The sequence below is a fragment of the Nothoprocta perdicaria genome, unplaced genomic scaffold (assembly GCF_003342845.1).
Source record: "Nothoprocta perdicaria isolate Ctin4 unplaced genomic scaffold, notPer1 scaffold_26, whole genome shotgun sequence".
In the NCBI taxonomy this organism is placed as follows: domain Eukaryota; kingdom Metazoa; phylum Chordata; class Aves; order Tinamiformes; family Tinamidae; genus Nothoprocta; species Nothoprocta perdicaria.
The window spans coordinates 5,968,654-5,987,999 of record NW_020455488.1 but is presented as its reverse complement, the minus strand read 5'-3'; the positions used below and the strand labels follow the sequence as shown (position 1 = coordinate 5,987,999).

Genomic DNA, 19,346 nt, shown 5'->3' with positions numbered 1-19,346 from the left:
AAAAAAAAAAAAACCACAAGGAGGCTGGAAAGAGGGAGAGGAGATGTGCAGAAAGGAGAACTGAATGTGAGCATGGGGTTAGAAGTGTGAGGGAACGTCAAATCAAGAAAGCAAACGTACCATTAGTCGGATGCTTTGCAAACGACACAGAAAATCGTTTTACGGCTGGCATAGACAAGAGCTCTGAGGAAATAAAAACAGATCATCTCAGTTAACAGCCTGCTTCTAAGGACTCTCCTAACCTCCACGCGCTAGCAGCTCCACTTTCCCGCTCACCCTCTGCTTAACCCACGTAGCACATGTGCTCGTGGCGTTGCTGCTCCGTCTGCATGCCTGACTGATCCTCCTAAGCTCTGCACACACTGCCTGCTCCCCTAACACTGCCAACAGTCTCAGACGTGCATGCACAGACAGCAAACACACCCTACCCTCCCTCCTCACGCAGGGCCACGCAGGAGCACTTGGCCCCCAGGCTCAGTGTAACGGCAGATGCAATCAGGCCATAATTAGAGCCACAAGAGCACAAAGCCAAGCAACAGCACCATACGAATATAATTCTTGGGAATTCACTTCTGCCCAAAGAAAAACAAAACAGTATGTGAAGATCCTTAGGACAGCTAAGTGCAACTCAGAACATCCTCTTAATGTAAGCTAAACACAGCTATTTATAAATTAAAAAGCTAAGTCAGCTAACTATTTAGGGAACAAATTTAAGACCCAGGAAGACATCTCTACCTTCCTGCTGCTCAATGCATTGCAATATAGCAGCGGTTTGGGGATACACTTTTCAGGCTGCTCCTCAGGCTTGTGTTGGCCATGATTCAGGCCAGGCCAAACTCCCCAGAAAGACAGCACAAGGACAGACTCTGAGCATCTAATGGAGCACAAACAGATGAGTTTTAAAAGACAATGATTAGTCTCTATTTGCTACAAAAACAAGCCAAAAACTTCAGCTTATTCCCACTCTGGGAATTCCTCAGCTATCATGGAGAGAAATGGCCTAGATCAGACTATGTGCATCCAGGACTTTGTGCGAGGCCCCAGCCAAGCAGACCTTCCGCTGCTACTTCAAAATCAAGGATGTCTTTTTTTTTTCCTCATTCATATTTTCATGCATCCATTTTACCTAGTGAATCAAAGCTGTATGGCTATTTCTGTGTACCAAGAATAGGTGCTACACACATCGATTTATACACTGTCACACTCCCATAAAGTTTCCATAGCTACATTCACCAAAATATCACTGGCTTGCCTGTATAATATTTAAACCAATGCCCAAAGTTGCTTACCTTACCTGAGTAATGGTCATAAAAACTGATTTTCTCTGTTTAAACTCAACAAATACAGTATAGCAAGCTTCTATATATACATGCATCTTCCAAGCAGTGTCCAAGTCATCACCTTGCAGTCAAGTTCACTGATAAGCACCTCCATTCTACCCTGAATCTCTTTCCCACTTTTATCAGAGCACGAATTTGGACAGTGCTCAGACAAGCTACTGAGTCCTGGCTTCAGACAAACCAGCTTCAAAGAAACATCAGCAGTGGTGGATGTTCCCTCAATTTTAAGTTAAGACTCAATTCACTGGTGAATGCTTTCTTTGCCCTCTTCTAGACCCAAATAAAAAGACTTAAGAAATGAATATCATTTAACTTTACTGAGCAAATCTTTGACGCACACAGAAGAATTCATACAAAATGTGCTCCAGAATCGGAGGGTCTTTAAGCACTATGAGCCTGATGGCTACGGAAAAGACCTTGATACAGAAGCTGTCTGAGAGTGAAGTCTGCTACATCACTGCTTTAAACTCTAATGACTTTTGGCTTAAATGCTCATCATTTGCTACTCATTTAAGCAGGAACACTTGGATCAAATGCTGATTTTATATTCCAAATTATCTTCCCCAGAAATCAAGTGTTCTTCAGCCTCCTACTCATTTTCCCAAACCTCCAGCTTCCTCCTCACAATTGCTATGACTGCAGCAAGGCACTGGTWGCACATGGTGCAGCTGCACACTGAGAAACATGCAAAAACTAAGTGTAATACCAAGATGAATAATTCCAGGCTATGTAAGTCCCATGATATTTAAGCAAGTATCTTTTAAGTACTTGAGGCTAAAGCTGGGTCACAGCATGCAGGGACTGTGCTACAGAATTTAGGTCAAAACAGCATGATTCTGCTCCAAGTCTTGACTACAGGCAGCCAGTTATGGGCAGACTCCCACTGCACCACCTACGCAGAGAGGTGGCACAGCACCAGCACTGAGCGCAGTCAGCTCTGTTCCTAGCCATGTGCCACCCAGCTAGCTATCTCGGACAGTTTTCCTTGAGAATTAGTGCTGCTTTGGAGTCAGACTCTTGCAGGACTGCAGAAGAGAAGCAGTCAGAGCCTTAACTGGTCTTTCAAGCACCTCTCCTGGTATTCAGAGTCCCTACCTCGTTCCAAACACCATGAGCTGATTCTGGGACCTGTAAGTAGCCAGCACTTCCCGTCCTGAGCAACTCAGAACTGGTACAGCAATTCTAAATCCTTCCAGTTCATCTCTGTCACTCACAGCCTGTTACCTGCTACAGAGCTCCCTGAAGATGTGACAAGTAATACAATTGTCTCTTACACAGAGAATAAAATGATCTCAATAGAAGGGCATTTAATGAAGTCTCAACAGGTCTGAGAACTGAATAGCATCTTTTCATCCTGTTTTAAACCATTTTCAAAATTGCAGAGAAATCCCAAGGAAACAACCCAATTTTACTCAAAGGGCCCAGACTACTGCTCTATTCACCTTCCCCCATGAAATGCATTAGGGCAGGTGCTCCTTATGAACTTAGACATACAAGCACTAGGACTCCAACAAGGTATTTACATATCATTTATCGAAGGAGCTAACATAAGGAGAAAACAGATCATCTTAGACCCCAGATCAGATCAGATGCTGGTAAGCAGAACTATGCAGCATCAGACAAGTCTCCCCACAGATGGAGTCTGTGCAACATGCCATGCCCTGAATCAAGGTCCATCCAGTGCAGCACAGCTTATGGCTCCCAGCATCTGAAGGGACATATGATTATATACTCTTTTCTCCTTCCTCCGCTAGCTCCAGAAAATGGTATCTTAATCAATACCTTATAAAGACTGAGTGGTCTTCTCTCCAGGATAATAAGGAACACTTGCTTAGGTGCATTACAGCCTCACGGTTCCCTTGGAACACCTCAGTCTTCTCTATGCTCTGTGCTCCAACTTCCTTGTGGGTAGGGATAGACCCTGCTTGTTAATATATGCCACACTAGTCCTCAGCTGGTACTATCCCCTTCACTAATCAACATGGGGAAACACTGATACCAACAACCCAAGTACACTTTACCAGACTGGATGAATTTTAGGGCACTTTCTGCAGAACTAGCCACAGCAAGTAGACATTACAGTCCTTCTGCTATATTTCCTCCAAGCATCCTATTTAGGTCAAGCATACCAGGCATACATACTTGCTTTCTGGCTGCTATGCCAGGCTCTCGCACAGCATCGTCTAGTCTGGTTCTAGTACCTATATAACCCCTGCCTAGCACATCACTCTGCCAACAGTGCAGCCCCATCTCCTGCAGGGTGGGAATTACCGTCTCTACAAAGGCTTAGTTCAGCACAAATCACCAAGATAAGCAAGATGTGCTGGATTGCTGTACCGGGACAAACCTATGGAACACCTGTAATAACGATTCTTAGCCCACAACAGCAAATTGTATTGGAATATCTGACCAAAATCAGATACAAGCAATAACATACAACAGTATAAACTCCTCACACGGTGTCAGCTCCTGTCTTATCCTAGTAAGGATCTGATTGATGCAAAAGGATCATGATTTCTTGGGATAYGATAAAAATGCATTACCACAGATCTGATGAATACATCTTAAAGTATGTTACTCCTCTTAGCAGTCTAAGTCTTTGACTCAGTAGCATCCAGAGGCAAAGTCCACAAATGAACCATCTGCTGCAGGGAGAACACACATACCGTCTTTGTACGTCAGGCTGCTGGCAAACTTTTTGCCATGGCTGCGTGCGTAGTCCTGGAGGTTGGGGGCACTGGAGGAGCCTCCCAGCACAGTGGTGCTAAACAGCCCGGTGCACTGTGACCCTGGAAAGGCATGGAAGGTGTTAGTATCACATCTCCACTGCAGGCAACTACAGAACAGTAGGATTAGTGGTAGAACAAGATAAAACAAGCCCACACGGGAGACTGTCTCAGGAAAGAGATGATAGTAGAGGAGCGTGGGGTGGCAGTATTCCCCACTCTAAACTCAATAGTGGCAGATGCACAATAGGTAGCACAGTAGTCAGCTCAGAGAAATAAAGCCATCTCGGTCCTTTTATTCACCTACGTATTCACGTCACAAATGCCAGAGATGCTAAGTCACTGGGGTGCAAGTTGCAGGACATAATTTCTCTGCTCTTCTGTTCTTTCTTTTTGAAAACTTCTGTAGAGCAATGAGAAGGAGAAAGAGCTGCCTAGCTCCAACAAATTCAGTGTGGAGTCTGATAGTCAGCTAATGCAGACCAATTACTGTGCCTAAAGAAAAGGAAATGACTTTTTTCCACAGGTTGCTGCTCCGATATTTCTCACTCACTTGCTCTTTTACTGTTCCTGTGTAGGCCCACGCGTTCCATGAACTACCCTTACAAAAACCACCTGTTCACACAGCATTGAGCTTAGCTTGCCCTATAAGGAATATGGCAGGCAAAATGGTCTTAAACACAGGAGGGCAACCTAGAGCACAGGTCACCGCTTCTGCAAGCACTTGTCTGCTTTTCTCAGGTGCAGCAGTTCTTAGATAGGATGAGTTGAATTTATATAAAAGAACTGCTGGGTATATGAAACAAGTCTTTCAACCAAGCAAAGCAGCTATGAACAGGACGACAAAATCAACTGAGAGTGGCTGATTATACTGTTCTATATCAAGAATATGAATTGCTAAAAACAACATTATTTCCAACATAACAAGGCTGCCACACAGGTTGATTTTGCTTCACTTTGTCTACTCAGACAAAACAACTAACATAGAGCCTATTTGTATTTAACTAGAATAGTGAAATTGTTACTACTGTTAAAGAGAATCTGCCTATACTGCAAATATCTCTGTCTTCCAGAGATCGCAGAATGATTGAGGCTGGAAAGACCCCTGCAGGTCTCTCTCCCAACTCTCTCTCTACACACACAAACATGGGACCAATTTGGATGAGGCTGCTCAGGACTTTGTCCAGTCAAGGCTTAAACATCTCCAAGAATGGAGACTTTAAAATTTATCTTTGCTGCTGTTCCAATCCTTGGCTGAACTCACAGTGGAAGTTTTTATCCTTCTAGCTAATTGCATTTTCTGTGCTGCAACTTATCCGATGCTTCCCATCCTACCAATAGGTACCTTTGAGAAGAGCCTGTTTCTGCCTGCTCCGTGACTCCCCATGTAGGCGGCTGAAGACAGCACTCTGTTCTTAACGCTGAACAAACTCAATATCAGCTTCTCCTCACAGGCATGTGCTCTAGCCCACTTCCCACCTCCCTGCCCCTCGCTGGCCTTACGCCCATGTGAACATGTCCTGCTTGCAATGGTTATATATATATGTACGTGTTCAGCTTAAGCTGAAGGTATCTGTTCCTTTGAACAAAGGAGAACAACTCAAGGAACTGTCTCCCATGCACTCCACTGCTGGAAACACTGCTGGCAGCACTTTGCAGAGCACACTAGCACATAGGTGTTCTCAGCCAAACAGGCAGAGAAATACTGCCCACAAGGTGACTCATACATTTTTTTTTTTATCAGTCTGTGATTGATACAAAAATCAGTAGAAATTTTTCTACTAATGACTTAAAAGTGAAGCTCTGTGCAGTCTCAGGATAAATCAGAATCTATCAGATGGAGAAAAAAAAAAAAAAAGTCTAACAGCATTCAGCATGATACCCATAATGACAATGACACCTATGGCTTAAACAACAATAAATGCCCAAAACGTCATTTACTGGCAGACAAACCATGGATCAGAAGCTTTGCTTTCACTTGCTACCTTGAGCAACTTTGTGCCATTAATCATTAAGATAATGACACCCCAGTGATTATGTTCTTCTAGAGTGGACAGAGGTATTTTGTTAAAACCCTCAAACCTAAAGGGACTTTAAAGGGATGATTCTATGGCAGTTGCCTGGCATGAGCTGTAGAAAACTGCTGTAGCCAAAGTAAACAAACTGACATGCATGCTGAAGTACATAACAGGATACTAATCATTTGGATTTAAAAAAAAAAAAAAGAGTAAGTAAGAGTAAGTAGCAACATGGTAGAATTAACAACGTGTACTGGATTTTTTTACACTTAACTTTTAGAGCTTTAAAAATAAGCACCCCTAATTTCCCTACGAAATGAGGAGTCTTGCACAAACTCCCTGCCCCATTGACAATGCAACAGCTCTGTCACTCCAAAGTGACAAGACTCCAAAGCAGCAGAAACTTCTACTCCCCGTTTTGAAGTTTTCTTGAAGGCAAAAGAAGGCTCTGAAACATTCTTAGACTTCTTAAGGCAGATACACATATACTATTCCATGCAATACAAAACAATTCAAAGAATTTTGCACAGAAAAACATGTCATGCTCCAAAGCACAGCCAAAGCAAGCTGCAGCAGTCCCCTCCTTCCAGATATCTCAAGGCATTTTTTTTAACTGACATAAAGGTACAGTTCTAGCAGCTACAACAGCACTGTAATAGAAGCTCTGCCCTGACAGGCTTTGTCTTATGCCTAAGCAAAGGAGGCTGATCTGAAATGCTCCCCCACCGCAGACTCTGGCAAGGTCAGGCAGCAGGAGAGAAGACTCAGCTTCAGAAAAACTCAGAAGTAGCAAACATCAGCTGAATGAGCCTCCTTATAGCACAGCTCCTAGACAAACAGCTGAAGTTCAAACTCCTGAGAGTTCCTTATTCTTAAATCATAGAATCATAGAATGCGTAAGGTTGGAAGGGACCTCTACAGGTCATCTAGTCCAACCCCTCTGCACACACAGGGTTAGAGCCTGACTTCCACAGGTAAAGAAGCATCATTCTTTCCAGCAGTTCTCAAGCTAAGAGAAATTCACAGCCATCCTGATGGCTAACAATTGCACAGGCAGGTGCTGCAACACAGGTCTCTCCTTTTCAATCTTCTTGTGCCTGCAGCTGCAAGATTTTCTACAGCAGTTACTAATGACTGCATAGAGCATTCAGCTAAAATCTACTGTCACAGATCATATCTCCCTCTCCTCCTCTCTCATGTTTTGCCTGTGCATATCTTAGCTGATCAAATTGCAGGTTTTGTTATCAAGGAAAAGTAAGTTATATTGTACAAGGATCCAGTCATGTCTATAATCAAAAACACAAAAGAGGCTGCAACATCGAGGCTTTCCAGAGCAGATGCCTTCTGTTGCTCAGACACCCATCCGGAACGGTTTGCATGCAGTGTTTGATGTATTCAGCCACTCTCCAAGCAGATGCACTTCCTTGGCTACATACCACCTCGGAAATCCTCACATTGATTCACACAGATTCACAGAATAACCACAGGTTTCTTCAAGCAAAGCAGTTTATAACAGTTTCCTTAATATGCAAGTAGTCCAGGGAAGGCAGAAATAAGTAGACAATTTGAAATAGCACATACAAAGACCACCATGGCAAAGGATATTGTGCCTTTATGAAAACATGCATCAGCCATTACTTAGAATTTTTACAATGAGCTGGAGATATGGCTGTCAGATTTCAGACTCCAGGGATATTTAACTAGTTAGATACACTAACTATTAACCAAATAATATCCCACTAACTAGATTGAAAAAAAGAATCAGGCCTTTCAAAAATCCCTTGATTGCAGAATGTTCAAAAACAAAAGATAAAGAACTGATGAGTCAGGAGTGCTGACAGGAAATCTATGGCCATGGCTGGAAGCTAAAATGCAAGAATCACTTAAAAAATAAGAAAGTGGAAGTGGGTCTAACTTGTACATTTTCACTTCCTGGTGCTTACAAGTCACCTGCAAAGTCTAGGGTGCTTGGTTGTCTTCAGTCCCCACGAAAGCAGCAGACAGCTATTCAGCTCCAAAATAATCTAGCTTTTTCAAAAAGTTTTGGGGAAGAATTTCAACTACTAAGCCACAGTTTAGGTTAAGGTGGCAGCGACTAGTAACCACAAAGGTGGTAGAAAACATCAAGTGCTTAAAATATTCTCTTCCACATGCTATGAATGGCTCCCCAGGGAAGTCCAGCTCAGTTACACCAACCAGGCAAACACTGCTGCAGATGACACGTCTGTTCTGCACAAGGGCCCCTTCTGAATAAAGGATGGAAATATAACCTTATATGAACAGCAGCTTTGCATAGAAATCACTCTTCAAAAGAAGCAGCATGCTAATTCTCTTGTAAAATCATCTCTTCCTGTAATTTCAGAAATACTGTAACAAATGATTATGTCATAGAACCAGAAAGTCAATCTGCAGGAGGAGATTGTACACTTATAAATGTGTGATGGAGGGCATAATAAAGATGAAACCAGAATCTTTTTCAGTGGTACCCCATGACAGGATGAGAAGCAATGGCACAAACTGGAAAATAGAAAATTCCATTTGAATACAAAACACTTTCAAACTGATGGTGGTTGAACACTGGAACAGGTTGCCCCAAATTCTGAAGGTTCCATCCTTAGAGGTACTCAAAACCCAACTGGACACAATCCTGGGCAACCTGTTCTAGATGACATTGCTTGAGCAAAGGCGTTGGACTAGATGATCTCCAGAGGTCCTTTTCAACCTAGGTTATTCTGCTTCTATAATAGCCTCTACAGTAATCTAGGCAGTAACATTACAGGAGGATATAACACGCTCAGACACACAAGAAACTTGAGCCAGACACATGTGGAGAGACAGAAACATGCACACAAAACAGAAAGGTACAGGAGGACAGGCCGGGTACAGGTCAAGTGCAATACCTAAGCCACTTTGCTTCATCTCAGAGGACTGCCTGGAGTAGGTGCTGAAGAGGCGATAACCTCCCGATTTGGAAGACTCTGAAAGCACCTGCAATGAAAATTATTAAAATCACTACCCTGCCTTAAGGATTCCTAATCAATTTACTCATTGATCTCAAAAATAATATAAAAAATATAATTCAATTGAAGTGTCCTTGAATCACATTTTTTAAGAAGGGTAAAGCTCAGCTTGTGATAGTGCATGCTCAATTATTTTTAATTTCAGGTTTACATTGGTTGTGGAACAGTAGATTTCAGAAGTATGAAGGGATTTGTGTACTCAGCTCCTTGTCTCCCAGGACTCCTGCTAGGATCACTGCAACACACACTTCCTTCTTCAGAATCAGAAAAATATACTCTTTTTAACTTACTATGTGTCTGCTACAAATTGCTCCTGAGTCTGAGCGCTGCATACAAATTTATATCATCAATGACACATAGTCATTGAGCAAACCTCTCAAGCCCTAAAATTCTGTTTTTCACTGACTCAGAAAATATATATCAAAAATGCCTGTTAAACCTCCCCAGAATGAGAAGCAATTCCAGACTACCTTGAAGGTGTCAGCTGCCAGTTGACTACAAAGCTAGACTTATGGCACTGTGACAGACCTTGAGGAAAGAACTGAGGCTAGCTAACAAACAAAAAACAAAAACAAGCAAACTAAAAAATCCACAAATTTTTGTTGCTTTAGCAGATCAGTGAATGGGACAACTGCAGATCCTATGACAGTTTAAGTTCTCTGCAACTAGTCCCACTAAATCAGCACTGAAGCTCACTACCTCTGATATTCATGAGATCACAGATGGGAGACAGGAACAAGAATTGTGGAACTGAATTGTGAGATGCAAAAGCTGGAGTCCATGGGAAGACAAAGCTGCCATCACGGTTAGGTGAAGAGGTTGCATGCAATCCTGCAGTTGGTTAATGCCTTTTCAACAAGTGATCTGAATGTACTTGTGCCTCTCAAGCATTTACTTACTTGCTCTTCCAACAGCACTTCCTCCCCATTTGCTCTGTCCAGTGTTTCCTCTGTCTTTCCTCAATGAGAGGGAGTTTGATAGGTCAGCCTTTCAAAAATCCCTATTCAATACCTTTAGATCTTTTCATAGAATCAAATCTGACCCTGATATGCTAAGAGGAATCCCAGGAAACCAAAACTAGGCAAGGGACATTCATTAGAATAACTGAGAAGGCCCACTGTTATTACCTCCATGGATCCTGTTTTCCGGTTCCTGATCAGGGGGGATCGCCGCTGAATGCTGACTGGCTCGGAGGGCTGTGGAGACCGCTGCCGTGCCCGATCTGGCTCATTGATGCCCTTCTCCTTGGAGAGGTCTTCCAGGCTGCCTTGGTCTGCTTTCTTGTCCTCATTCTGCAGTATGGAAACATTGCCAGCAGACAAACAGCTATACTTCCACATGAACTGACCAAGCATTGTTCAGGGCATTCATTTGAGGCTTGGTTCTTCAAGTTCTACCAAGCTCAGTAAGATACCACCATTCTGCTTTATCATGTAGAGTCAAAGTCTGCCCAGAAAATGCCCTCAAAAGCTGGGAAAGGAACGAGGAACAAAAGTTCTTCGATGCATGAGAAAGGTCAGAGGAAGATTTGCTGCTGGAGACTAGACCATACCAGAAGTTGGCAGAATAGTAAAGCAGGTGAAGGTGCAACTACAATTAGTTAACAATATTCCATACAGACAAGGCAGCTTATGGCATTCATATTCAAGACATCACACTCACCTCAGAGGACGCAGGCCGAAAGCCAAACCCTGCAGGGACATTTCCACCTTCCTCGCAACCTTTCACGCCAGGGCTAAAATGCAGCTCTACATGAAAACGCTCCTCTGAAGATGGGTCCTGTGAACATAAGGGAAAGGGAATAAATAAACAATCAATTCCACTGTCAGCACAGGCTATGATCTGAACCTAGGCCACCCTGCCATGCCAGTGCAGCACGCATCCCAAGCACATCCTTTTGGAAAGAAAGCGGAAGCAACAAGGAACCAACCACAAGCAAACTGGCTTTGGGTTTGTCTCATCCAAAAGGACAGTCCCTATTAGCGCAGAGCTGAGGCATTCAGATTGTTGTTATTCTGTGACAACAGCCACCAGAGGACCAAAGCAGGATCAGGCTATAAGTATGTGTGTGTGTATATACAAATCAAAAAATACTATTTATTTTTATGCACTCACTTAAAACATAGGCTCTTTTTATCCCCCTGCAGCAAAATAACAACATTTGGGGGCAGGAAGAGATTTGGTTCCTTCCTTCCTATGCCATTAGTTTTATAGATCCCGGTTGTCTTAAGTAACCATCTTCAATATTAAAATAATAGTAATTGAACATTCTTTTTACACAGAATCACAGAACGGTTAAGGTTGGAAGGGACTTCTAGAGATCATCTAGTCCTACCCCCGTGCTCCGGCAGGGACACCCAGAGCATGTGGCACCGGGTGGCATCCAGGCAGGTTTTGAAGACTTCCAGAGACAGAGACTCCGCAACCTCCCTGGGTAGCCTGTTCCAGGGCTCTGTCACCCTCACAGTGAAGAAATTTCTATCTCCTCACATGGAGATGGAACTGCCTGTGTTGCAGCTTTCAGCCATTACCCCTTGTCCTGTCACTGGCCACCACTGAGAAGAGCTTGGCCCCTTCCTCCCTACATTCTCCCTTCACGAACTTACCCATGTTAATCAGATCCCCTCTCAGCCTCCTCGAGGGCTTTTATAGTTTCTGTCACTAATTATGCAAAACCAAAAATTTCATTGTTTCTATTTGTTAACTATTTGGTTGCACTATTACTACTAAACTCTAAATTCTAATTCTACAGCTCATGGAGCAAAAGCAGTGCTCCACTACAACCTCCTGCAGCACAGGTCCTTAAACTTTATCTAGCAGCTCTGCATTGAACCTATCCATGGTCATTACTATCAGTTTCCACATTCTAGCTGTTTCAAAATTACTATTTCCTAAATACATCAATATATAATTCGCTAAATATATCAGTGTATTTTTAAACTAAAAAGCCTTTTTTGAATGCGGAATACCTTGACAATTTCTAGAAGCATCCTGAAGCAGCTGCCAAATGTAATTTGTTTTAATTTATTTTCAAAATGTTTATTTTATTTCATATTATGAAATAATAAATGGTATTACTTTTGGAGAGGCTTTAAAATAGGTAGTGCTAGTTACACAAGTTCGGTATTGCTGCTCATGATGGTATTCTGTTTACACATAATAGATATTAACTGGGTCACATCTCCCATATAAAATAAAAAGCTAACAGTTTTGTAAGCAGTTTGTACATCTTTATTCACAAATTGAGACAGCTCAGGTCAAACTTCCCAGCTGAGCTCATCTCTTGGGGACTGCACATCACAGCAGGCATGATTTTACCCTACAGCTAAATCCCTCACCTTGTTGTTGTCCTCGTAGAGCATGATAACAATCTGGGTCATGTAGTTCAGCTCTGAGATAGCACTCAAGTAGTCCATGGCTCTCTTCCACTGCTGGTCTTTGTTCTCCTGATACATACACATAAACAGTCGCATGGAGTAAGCAACAGCAGACACCTTGCAGCATTCAGTGAAATGGGTCTGAGAGGCATTGCCTCTCCACAGCAACAACATTGTCAGGACAGAAACATCTTGCTTAACTTGCATGAAGAGAAATGACCTTGCAATGAGGGCAGGTGCTTAAAGCGAGGAGCAGTTGCATAGAGGGACACTGCAGCTATCCATACTTGCAGATCTGGGCACATCCAGCTGCAAGCCCCCTGTGCCATGCTGACTGGAAGAAAGCATAATCACAGCAGGTTCCCCAAAACAGTCATTCTCAGATTATGGTCTACAGAATGGTGTGTTTTAAAGAAATCACAGGAATGCACAAGGGATGAACTGGAAAAAAAGGGACCGAGTGATTTACAGGAGGATGAAGTAAAAGGCTGCAGGGTCATGCAAGACCCTTGAGCCACATGAGGCAGGCCAGCACATGTCTAACTGCTTCCCAAGATTGCTAGGGAATGGCCATACCCCAAAGGCCCTTCACACTGCTGGGGAACATCCCACCATCTTGATGGATGTGAAACCCCAGGGGTACAAACCAACCCAGGCACAGCCTAATATCCCTGTGTTGACATCACAGATTCTTCTAATACTAGAACGAACAGCAACTTATTCAGTAAGCAAGTAATTAAAAGGCAGTTGCGTGATCACAGCTTGCAGACAGTGAGCTTACACAGACACTAGAAGCCATGTCTGCTAAATAAGACCTAACTCTCAAGGCATTTTGGAACACCATGTTTCACAATGGGCYGGCAAACCGAAAGATCTACTGAGGTGCATAACACAGAGCTTCTCTCAGGGCCTGCCATCAATTCCTTCAGGAAACAGGTGAGAGCAGATCTCATTTGCCTGGTGAAGAGCTTAGATTAGAAAAGTCATAGTCTGTTAAAACTGGGCCACCTGTCTCTGTTGATAAGCACTCACTCTACGCTTTGCAACCCTAGTGCACTACTTCTGAAAGCAAACTGATTTTCTTGACAGGAGTCACTAAATAACAGGGCCACAGCCTTTAAATAAACAGATGGAGGTAGGAAGAGAGAAATTCCCTCAGTCTCTGCTGCCTCACGCTGGTACCTTCCTACATGTAAGTGACCTAGACTCTTCCAAAATCAGCAGGGCAGCTCTTGCAGAAAACATGCCTCCATACAAGCACAGCACACGGTATCAGGAGCAAGGAAGAACTATCCTCCTACATGGCAGTAAGGCAGCAAGCTGCAGCATGCAAACAGTGGAGAGACGGAGCCTGGCCAGAGACCACCCATACGCATCACTATCAGGAGAGCTGGCTGGAGGGACAACCTAGACACACTGTCCATCCTGGAAAGGGCCACCGAAAAGAAAGGAAGGAGGCTTACTCTGGGAGCACTGTTGGGACACTTACATCCAGGAGCCCTCCATAGCGGAAGATACTGAGCAGGGARTGCACATGGCTCTCACTGGTGAAGTAGAGCCGTGTCCGAACATGGCGACCCGGGGACAAAACTCCTCTGGAGTACCTAAACCAAATCAGCTCCATGTTATTCACAATCTGTCAATGAACTATCATCTATCACACAGGAGCTTATCTGCATGCTTAACAGCATTAAATTATCACACAACAGTAACTATCAAAGAGCAGCAGGAGCAAAACAAACTGAGTGAGCATTAGGCTCATTCAGTTCTGTGATATCCTAACAAAGGCATATGGTGTGACAGAGGTAGCCTCACCACACTTGCATCTGCTTCTCCTTGCAGGGACAGGACTGAGTGCATCACCACCCAGTTACAATGGATTTAAACCTCTGTGTCAGCTTGGCTTCCACTCAGCAGCCTCCTTGCACCTTCCCACTTCTTTTCCAGCTCTAGGAGCACCAACATGCCCTCCTTTGTGCGTGTCGCTGTGTGTATGTTTAGCGCCTCCCCCCAAGCCAGTACAGTTTTCTGGCATGGTTCTCCCCACATCACTCCAAGTCTGCCCTCCCAGTGCCTCCAGAAGCAGCATGCAATATTATCCTTACAAGGGATGCAGTTTGTTAACAGATTCATCTTCATGCGTTCGCTGCAAGTCCAATTGTATCTTTTTAATGAGAGGAAGACAAAAACCAATAGCAATTTCCAGCTTCTCCTCCTTATTAATCCCATACTCCTGCAGAAACAAAACAATAAACATTCTTTAGCCTTGGTTCTTTGCCACATCATTAAATAAAATAAGGTTGTTTGCCTGCACCCAGGCTTTCGAGAGCCTCTGCATGTTCACAATGACATAACAGCAGTGACTGTGGACTTCCAGGCCTGTCCACGAGACTCACTRCAACTATGCAAGGCCAATATGGGAAGTGCCATTTAGTACCTTTCTCCAATTGTTTCACATATTGAGGAGGATAAGAGAGGACAGAAACACTTTCAAAAAGCGTCTAGACTGAATTGTCAGCAGAGTTCCAACAGTTACAACGTGCAAAATGCCGTCAGGGAACATTGTCTCATGACAAGCACTTAGATCCAAATCTGGCACATGCATCAGCATAGTATCTATTATTTGCAAAGATAAAACTTGAAATGGCCAAATTGCATCTCAGACAGAAGAGAATGAAAATGCTTAGAAGAGCATCCCTGACCCTAAGTGCACTTGGATCCTGCTAATAAGAGCTTATGTCATGCATATGAAGCTTTATGAAGTTCTGTCCCTACTTCTGCAACAGAATAATTTGAATATAGAGATTTGTTGCATGTAGACATCCTAAACTTGGTGAGAACCCAACTTTGCAAGCTAAACTAGTTCTAGTTTCACAAGGGCATTAGATCTGCTAGAACAAGCCCTCCCTCTAAAGCAGAAATATTTATTTCCATATATAATCTCCTATGAAGAAAATTTCGCTACAGTGCACAAACTCAGCTTGAACATGTCTAGTAAAGCACTATGATGAATGTGGAAAAGCTGCTGCATTCATTACCCTGAAGCTATCAAAATCCTCATCCAGGAAATAAAACATCTTAAGGAGAGAGTCACCATAATTCACCTGAAGCAAGCTTGCATCATGAGGACCTGATCCCTGGTATCAACCTCTGATCTTCCCCCCTTTTGGTGGATGTCATAAATAGTTTGGGGTCATACAAACAAGCAGAGTTATCTGAGAAATATCTGCCATTAACTGTCTTGACAGTTCATGTGCATGAGAGACTGACTCTTTCCTGTCTGTTTTCTCTTGAAAACGGCAGCACAGACATCACGACCCAGTCAGGCAGGACAGGCTGTACCTGGGGTATGATCACATCTGCCAGGGCTTTGGAGAGTTTGAAGAGCTCTGCTGTGCCTTCCAGTTTCAGGGCACAGTTGTGCTGCACATCATACTTGATGCAGTCATAGATATCAGGGATCTTGCTGATGTCGTAACGCCCATTCTTCATGCGGAAATCTCTCTCCAGCTTACTCCAGCGTTGCAGCATCAGTTCTAAAGTCTCACTGTGATACAGCTGCAGGTCTAAACAACAGCGAACACAATCACATTCACGTCCCGACTATGTGCCCTTCAGCTGACCCAATAGCTGCTATGACTGACTCTAGCAAAGATGGAGGGTAATAGGTCATGGGACCTATTGCATTATGTTTTAAACTGCAGTCCTAAATTAATTCTGAAATATTTCAGAAAAGTGAAGCTGCTTGAATTTTTTTGCCAATGTCCACTATGAGATGTATGAATATCCCACAACTACCTTTTTAAAGATTGCTCTGTCATTAATACAGTTCTTAGAAGTCAACAAGATTGAAAAACCTACCAATTTTAGCACTGAGTCTCACTCCAAGAAATGCCTAAACAAGGGCAGGTATAACCCTCCAGGCTACACTGATGTTGTCTACATTCACTTTAATCCTCATGATGCCCCTTAATTCCTTTATATTATAGTTCTCTTGAACACTATTTGAAAGCAAAATAGGAGCTTCTACATCAGTAACATACACCTAATTTCACTCTAGAATTTCTTTGCAGAAAACACATAGCTCATTCATAAATCCTAGTGGTATGTGAAAGAAAAACACTCATATAATAAAAAGTGATTCTGCTCCAGGCCTTTTCCAGCTCTGACATTTACCTGCAGATTTGGGATCTTCCAGACGTTTTTGTATCTGGGAAGTGAGACTCTGGATCAGGGTAAATACCTGGTTACAGATCTCAACCGGGTTCTGGATAAACGTCATGGAGTTGAGCAGAGAAGCACTGCCAGTAGGTGCTAGCTGAGAGAAAATACCAGAACACATCAGTTGGTATCTTTGCAGACTGGGAGAACAAAGTATCTGCCTCTTTCAGCTGGCTTAGCCCAGAACCATTTCCCACCTTGCAGAGAGGCAAGGGACCTGTTTTCTCCCGTTAAACAGGGGAGAAGCAACATCTTCTCATTAGCTACTCAGCTGACTCTGTTGCTCTTTGTAGCATCACTGCCCTCCTAAATATAGTCTCCATTCTGTGCACTGGACCTGCACATACTTCATCCCTGTAGTTACACGCAAGGGTGTACATAAAATGTCATTCAATTGTACCTAGTTTATTGCAAGACCCCCTGTTTTGTGGAATGCTTTCTTATTTTCCTGTCTCTCCAGTAGTCTATGTTGGCTACTCTTTCCTATGCCACCACTACAGAAAACAGATTCCTGTAGAGGCCTCATTAAAAATCTACATAGAACAAGTATTATTTATTACAATTTCTAACTCATATGAGAATACTATAAAACAGTATATTAGAGGCGCCAATACTTTCACAACAGCTTGGAGCTTTCTTCTAATATAGCCTAGAGTGATTCTGCATAGTGGAAATCTTCAAAACAAACTCTCAAATGTCAACCAATTACATTTGTTTATAATACATTAATCAGACTTGTCAAATCAATTTTCTATTAACATATTCACAAAAATAAAAAGCACTGGTACTTCTAAAGAGCAAAGAAGACATCATACTCACTCTTGCAGAGACCAGGGGAGTAACACTGGGGATCTCACTAGAAGGGCAGGGATTATTACCCTGCAAAAAACTTCCCTTTTTCCACAGCTCTGTTTATATCGTAAACGTTGACCAGAACTGACCTCAGATTGACCAAACTACTGTTCACATGCTAGCAGGTGGTTCTGCATCTTAAACCATTGCAGCAATGCTATTTGTATCCCAAAGAGATCCAAGGTCACGTAGTTGCTTTACCTTTTCATAATCCTCTTCACAGAACTGAGCATCCTTCTGCATGATTTCACGCAGCCGTGCCTTCACTCTGTGTTGACAACTGCTAAGGGAATCACTGTCACTATCCAGGAGACCATTCATATTGGCACTTTTCACCATTTGCACCAGAATCGGGGTCAGCTCTCCTTCCAGGGCTAGCAGACCCTAAAATAGCACACAACAGAATTTCAGGTATGTGCAATGCAAGCAACAAACTCTTCTGCAAGTTTCACAGCCAGCTTTCAGGCTTGGCCTTTCACTTGAGTGAAATCCCAACTGCTCTTGAAGGGTAGCTTACAGCAAGAACACTTGGTCAGCATGAGTCTCACATGCTCCTAGAACTACTCTAAACCAAACAACAGGTTTGTCTGCAGCAGCCCCAGCTTTATTCAGCCATCTCTGTACAGACAACTTAGCTTGCTAGAAAACACTGACACATTAGAGGCTCTGAAGAACAGCAAGCAAGGTCACTAAAGGATTCTCCTTGGCTCAAGCTTTAACTGCAAACAAACCCCTCCTTCCACTGCTCACACGATGCTGCAGACGTTTAATTCCCTTTTTACATCCAAATCCAGAGAATAACCCCTTAAGTTGAACTGTCACCAAAGATGTTCTTATTGTGTAGAAACTGAGTACTTATTAATATAAATTATGCTGCAACAAACACCCAAGCAATACTCCATAAATAACTTATTCACCTATCAGATTCCTATACTGGGCATAATCCCAAGGGTGACATGTATACAGCGCTACAATACTCTGCTCTATAGCAAACCGCCCCACCATGCCACCGCAGAGGAGAAAACTCTTAGATCAGTTCATTCATCACTGGAAATCTTCCTTTAGAACCAGCATATTTTAAGCTTTATATAACAGAACCAGGAGATGCCCAAAAGAGAGGAAGGACCTTTGCGAAAGCTGCTGCTGTCATCTGAACTCGTCCCTCATCAGAAGCATAGATCTTGAGATCATGACGGTAGGTGCTGTGCAGCCTAAGCAGGCCACATCCAGGGAAACCAGCATAATCACCTATAAGAGAAAACATTACAAGTCTTCTGACACCTGCAAAACAACCAGAAAACCCCATTCCTTTGGAAAACAAATCTTCCTGTAGTATCAAAGCCATATCACTTTCATAATCAGCCTTTAGGCTGCTTCAAGAGAGATGGTTCTAGCTAATACATTAAGGTTGAAACTCAGTAAAGTTAGGAAAGTTTATTTCTGAAAAGAGCCCAAATCCACCAGTCAAGGTCTGATGCTACCTAAATTCTGCAAGAACTCTCTCCCAACAGGCAATAACTATTCTGCTAGCTTGAACCTGCTTGTGAGAATAAGGCTGCCATTAAGCACTCTTTCCTTCTTCTCGTTCTCTGGGCAAAAGCAGGTGTGCTGCCATCAGACCTGTACTCACAGTCGTTCAGTAGGAGTCTGGTATCCAAAACAGACCCCCAATAGAGCTGCAGTTATCTTATGGCATGGAATATTCTTTTGTTTGTGACTGTCAAGTTAACCAGAATACAGAACAGTAATGGGAGAAGACAACTCACACAGCTTTGAGTCTGGCCTTCCAAAG

The 19,346-nt window shown here is 43.0% G+C and overlaps 1 protein-coding gene across 2 annotated transcripts in view; it reads right to left on the bottom strand.

Moving 5' to 3' along the window:
* PPIP5K1 (diphosphoinositol pentakisphosphate kinase 1) overlaps nucleotides 1–19,346 on the bottom strand; it is a 45,330-nt gene that overhangs the window by 13,583 nt on the left and 12,401 nt on the right. Inside the window, exons 16-27 of one of the 2 annotated variants that reach the window (XM_026040518.1) lie at nucleotides 18,681–18,802; nucleotides 17,756–17,938; nucleotides 16,658–16,799; nucleotides 15,824–16,047; nucleotides 14,587–14,714; nucleotides 13,971–14,085; nucleotides 12,443–12,550; nucleotides 10,767–10,883; nucleotides 10,232–10,396; nucleotides 8,985–9,072; nucleotides 4,007–4,129; nucleotides 121–183 (exon numbers count right to left, since the gene is read on the bottom strand). In XM_026040518.1, coding sequence (XP_025896303.1) covers nucleotides 121–183; nucleotides 4,007–4,129; nucleotides 8,985–9,072; nucleotides 10,232–10,396; nucleotides 10,767–10,883; nucleotides 12,443–12,550; nucleotides 13,971–14,085; nucleotides 14,587–14,714; nucleotides 15,824–16,047; nucleotides 16,658–16,799; nucleotides 17,756–17,938; nucleotides 18,681–18,802 — 1,578 coding nt within the window. The remainder of the gene's footprint in view (nucleotides 1–120; nucleotides 184–4,006; nucleotides 4,130–8,984; nucleotides 9,073–10,231; nucleotides 10,397–10,766; nucleotides 10,884–12,442; nucleotides 12,551–13,970; nucleotides 14,086–14,586; nucleotides 14,715–15,823; nucleotides 16,048–16,657; nucleotides 16,800–17,755; nucleotides 17,939–18,680; nucleotides 18,803–19,346) is intronic. The other variant, XM_026040519.1, reaches the window with a different exon arrangement.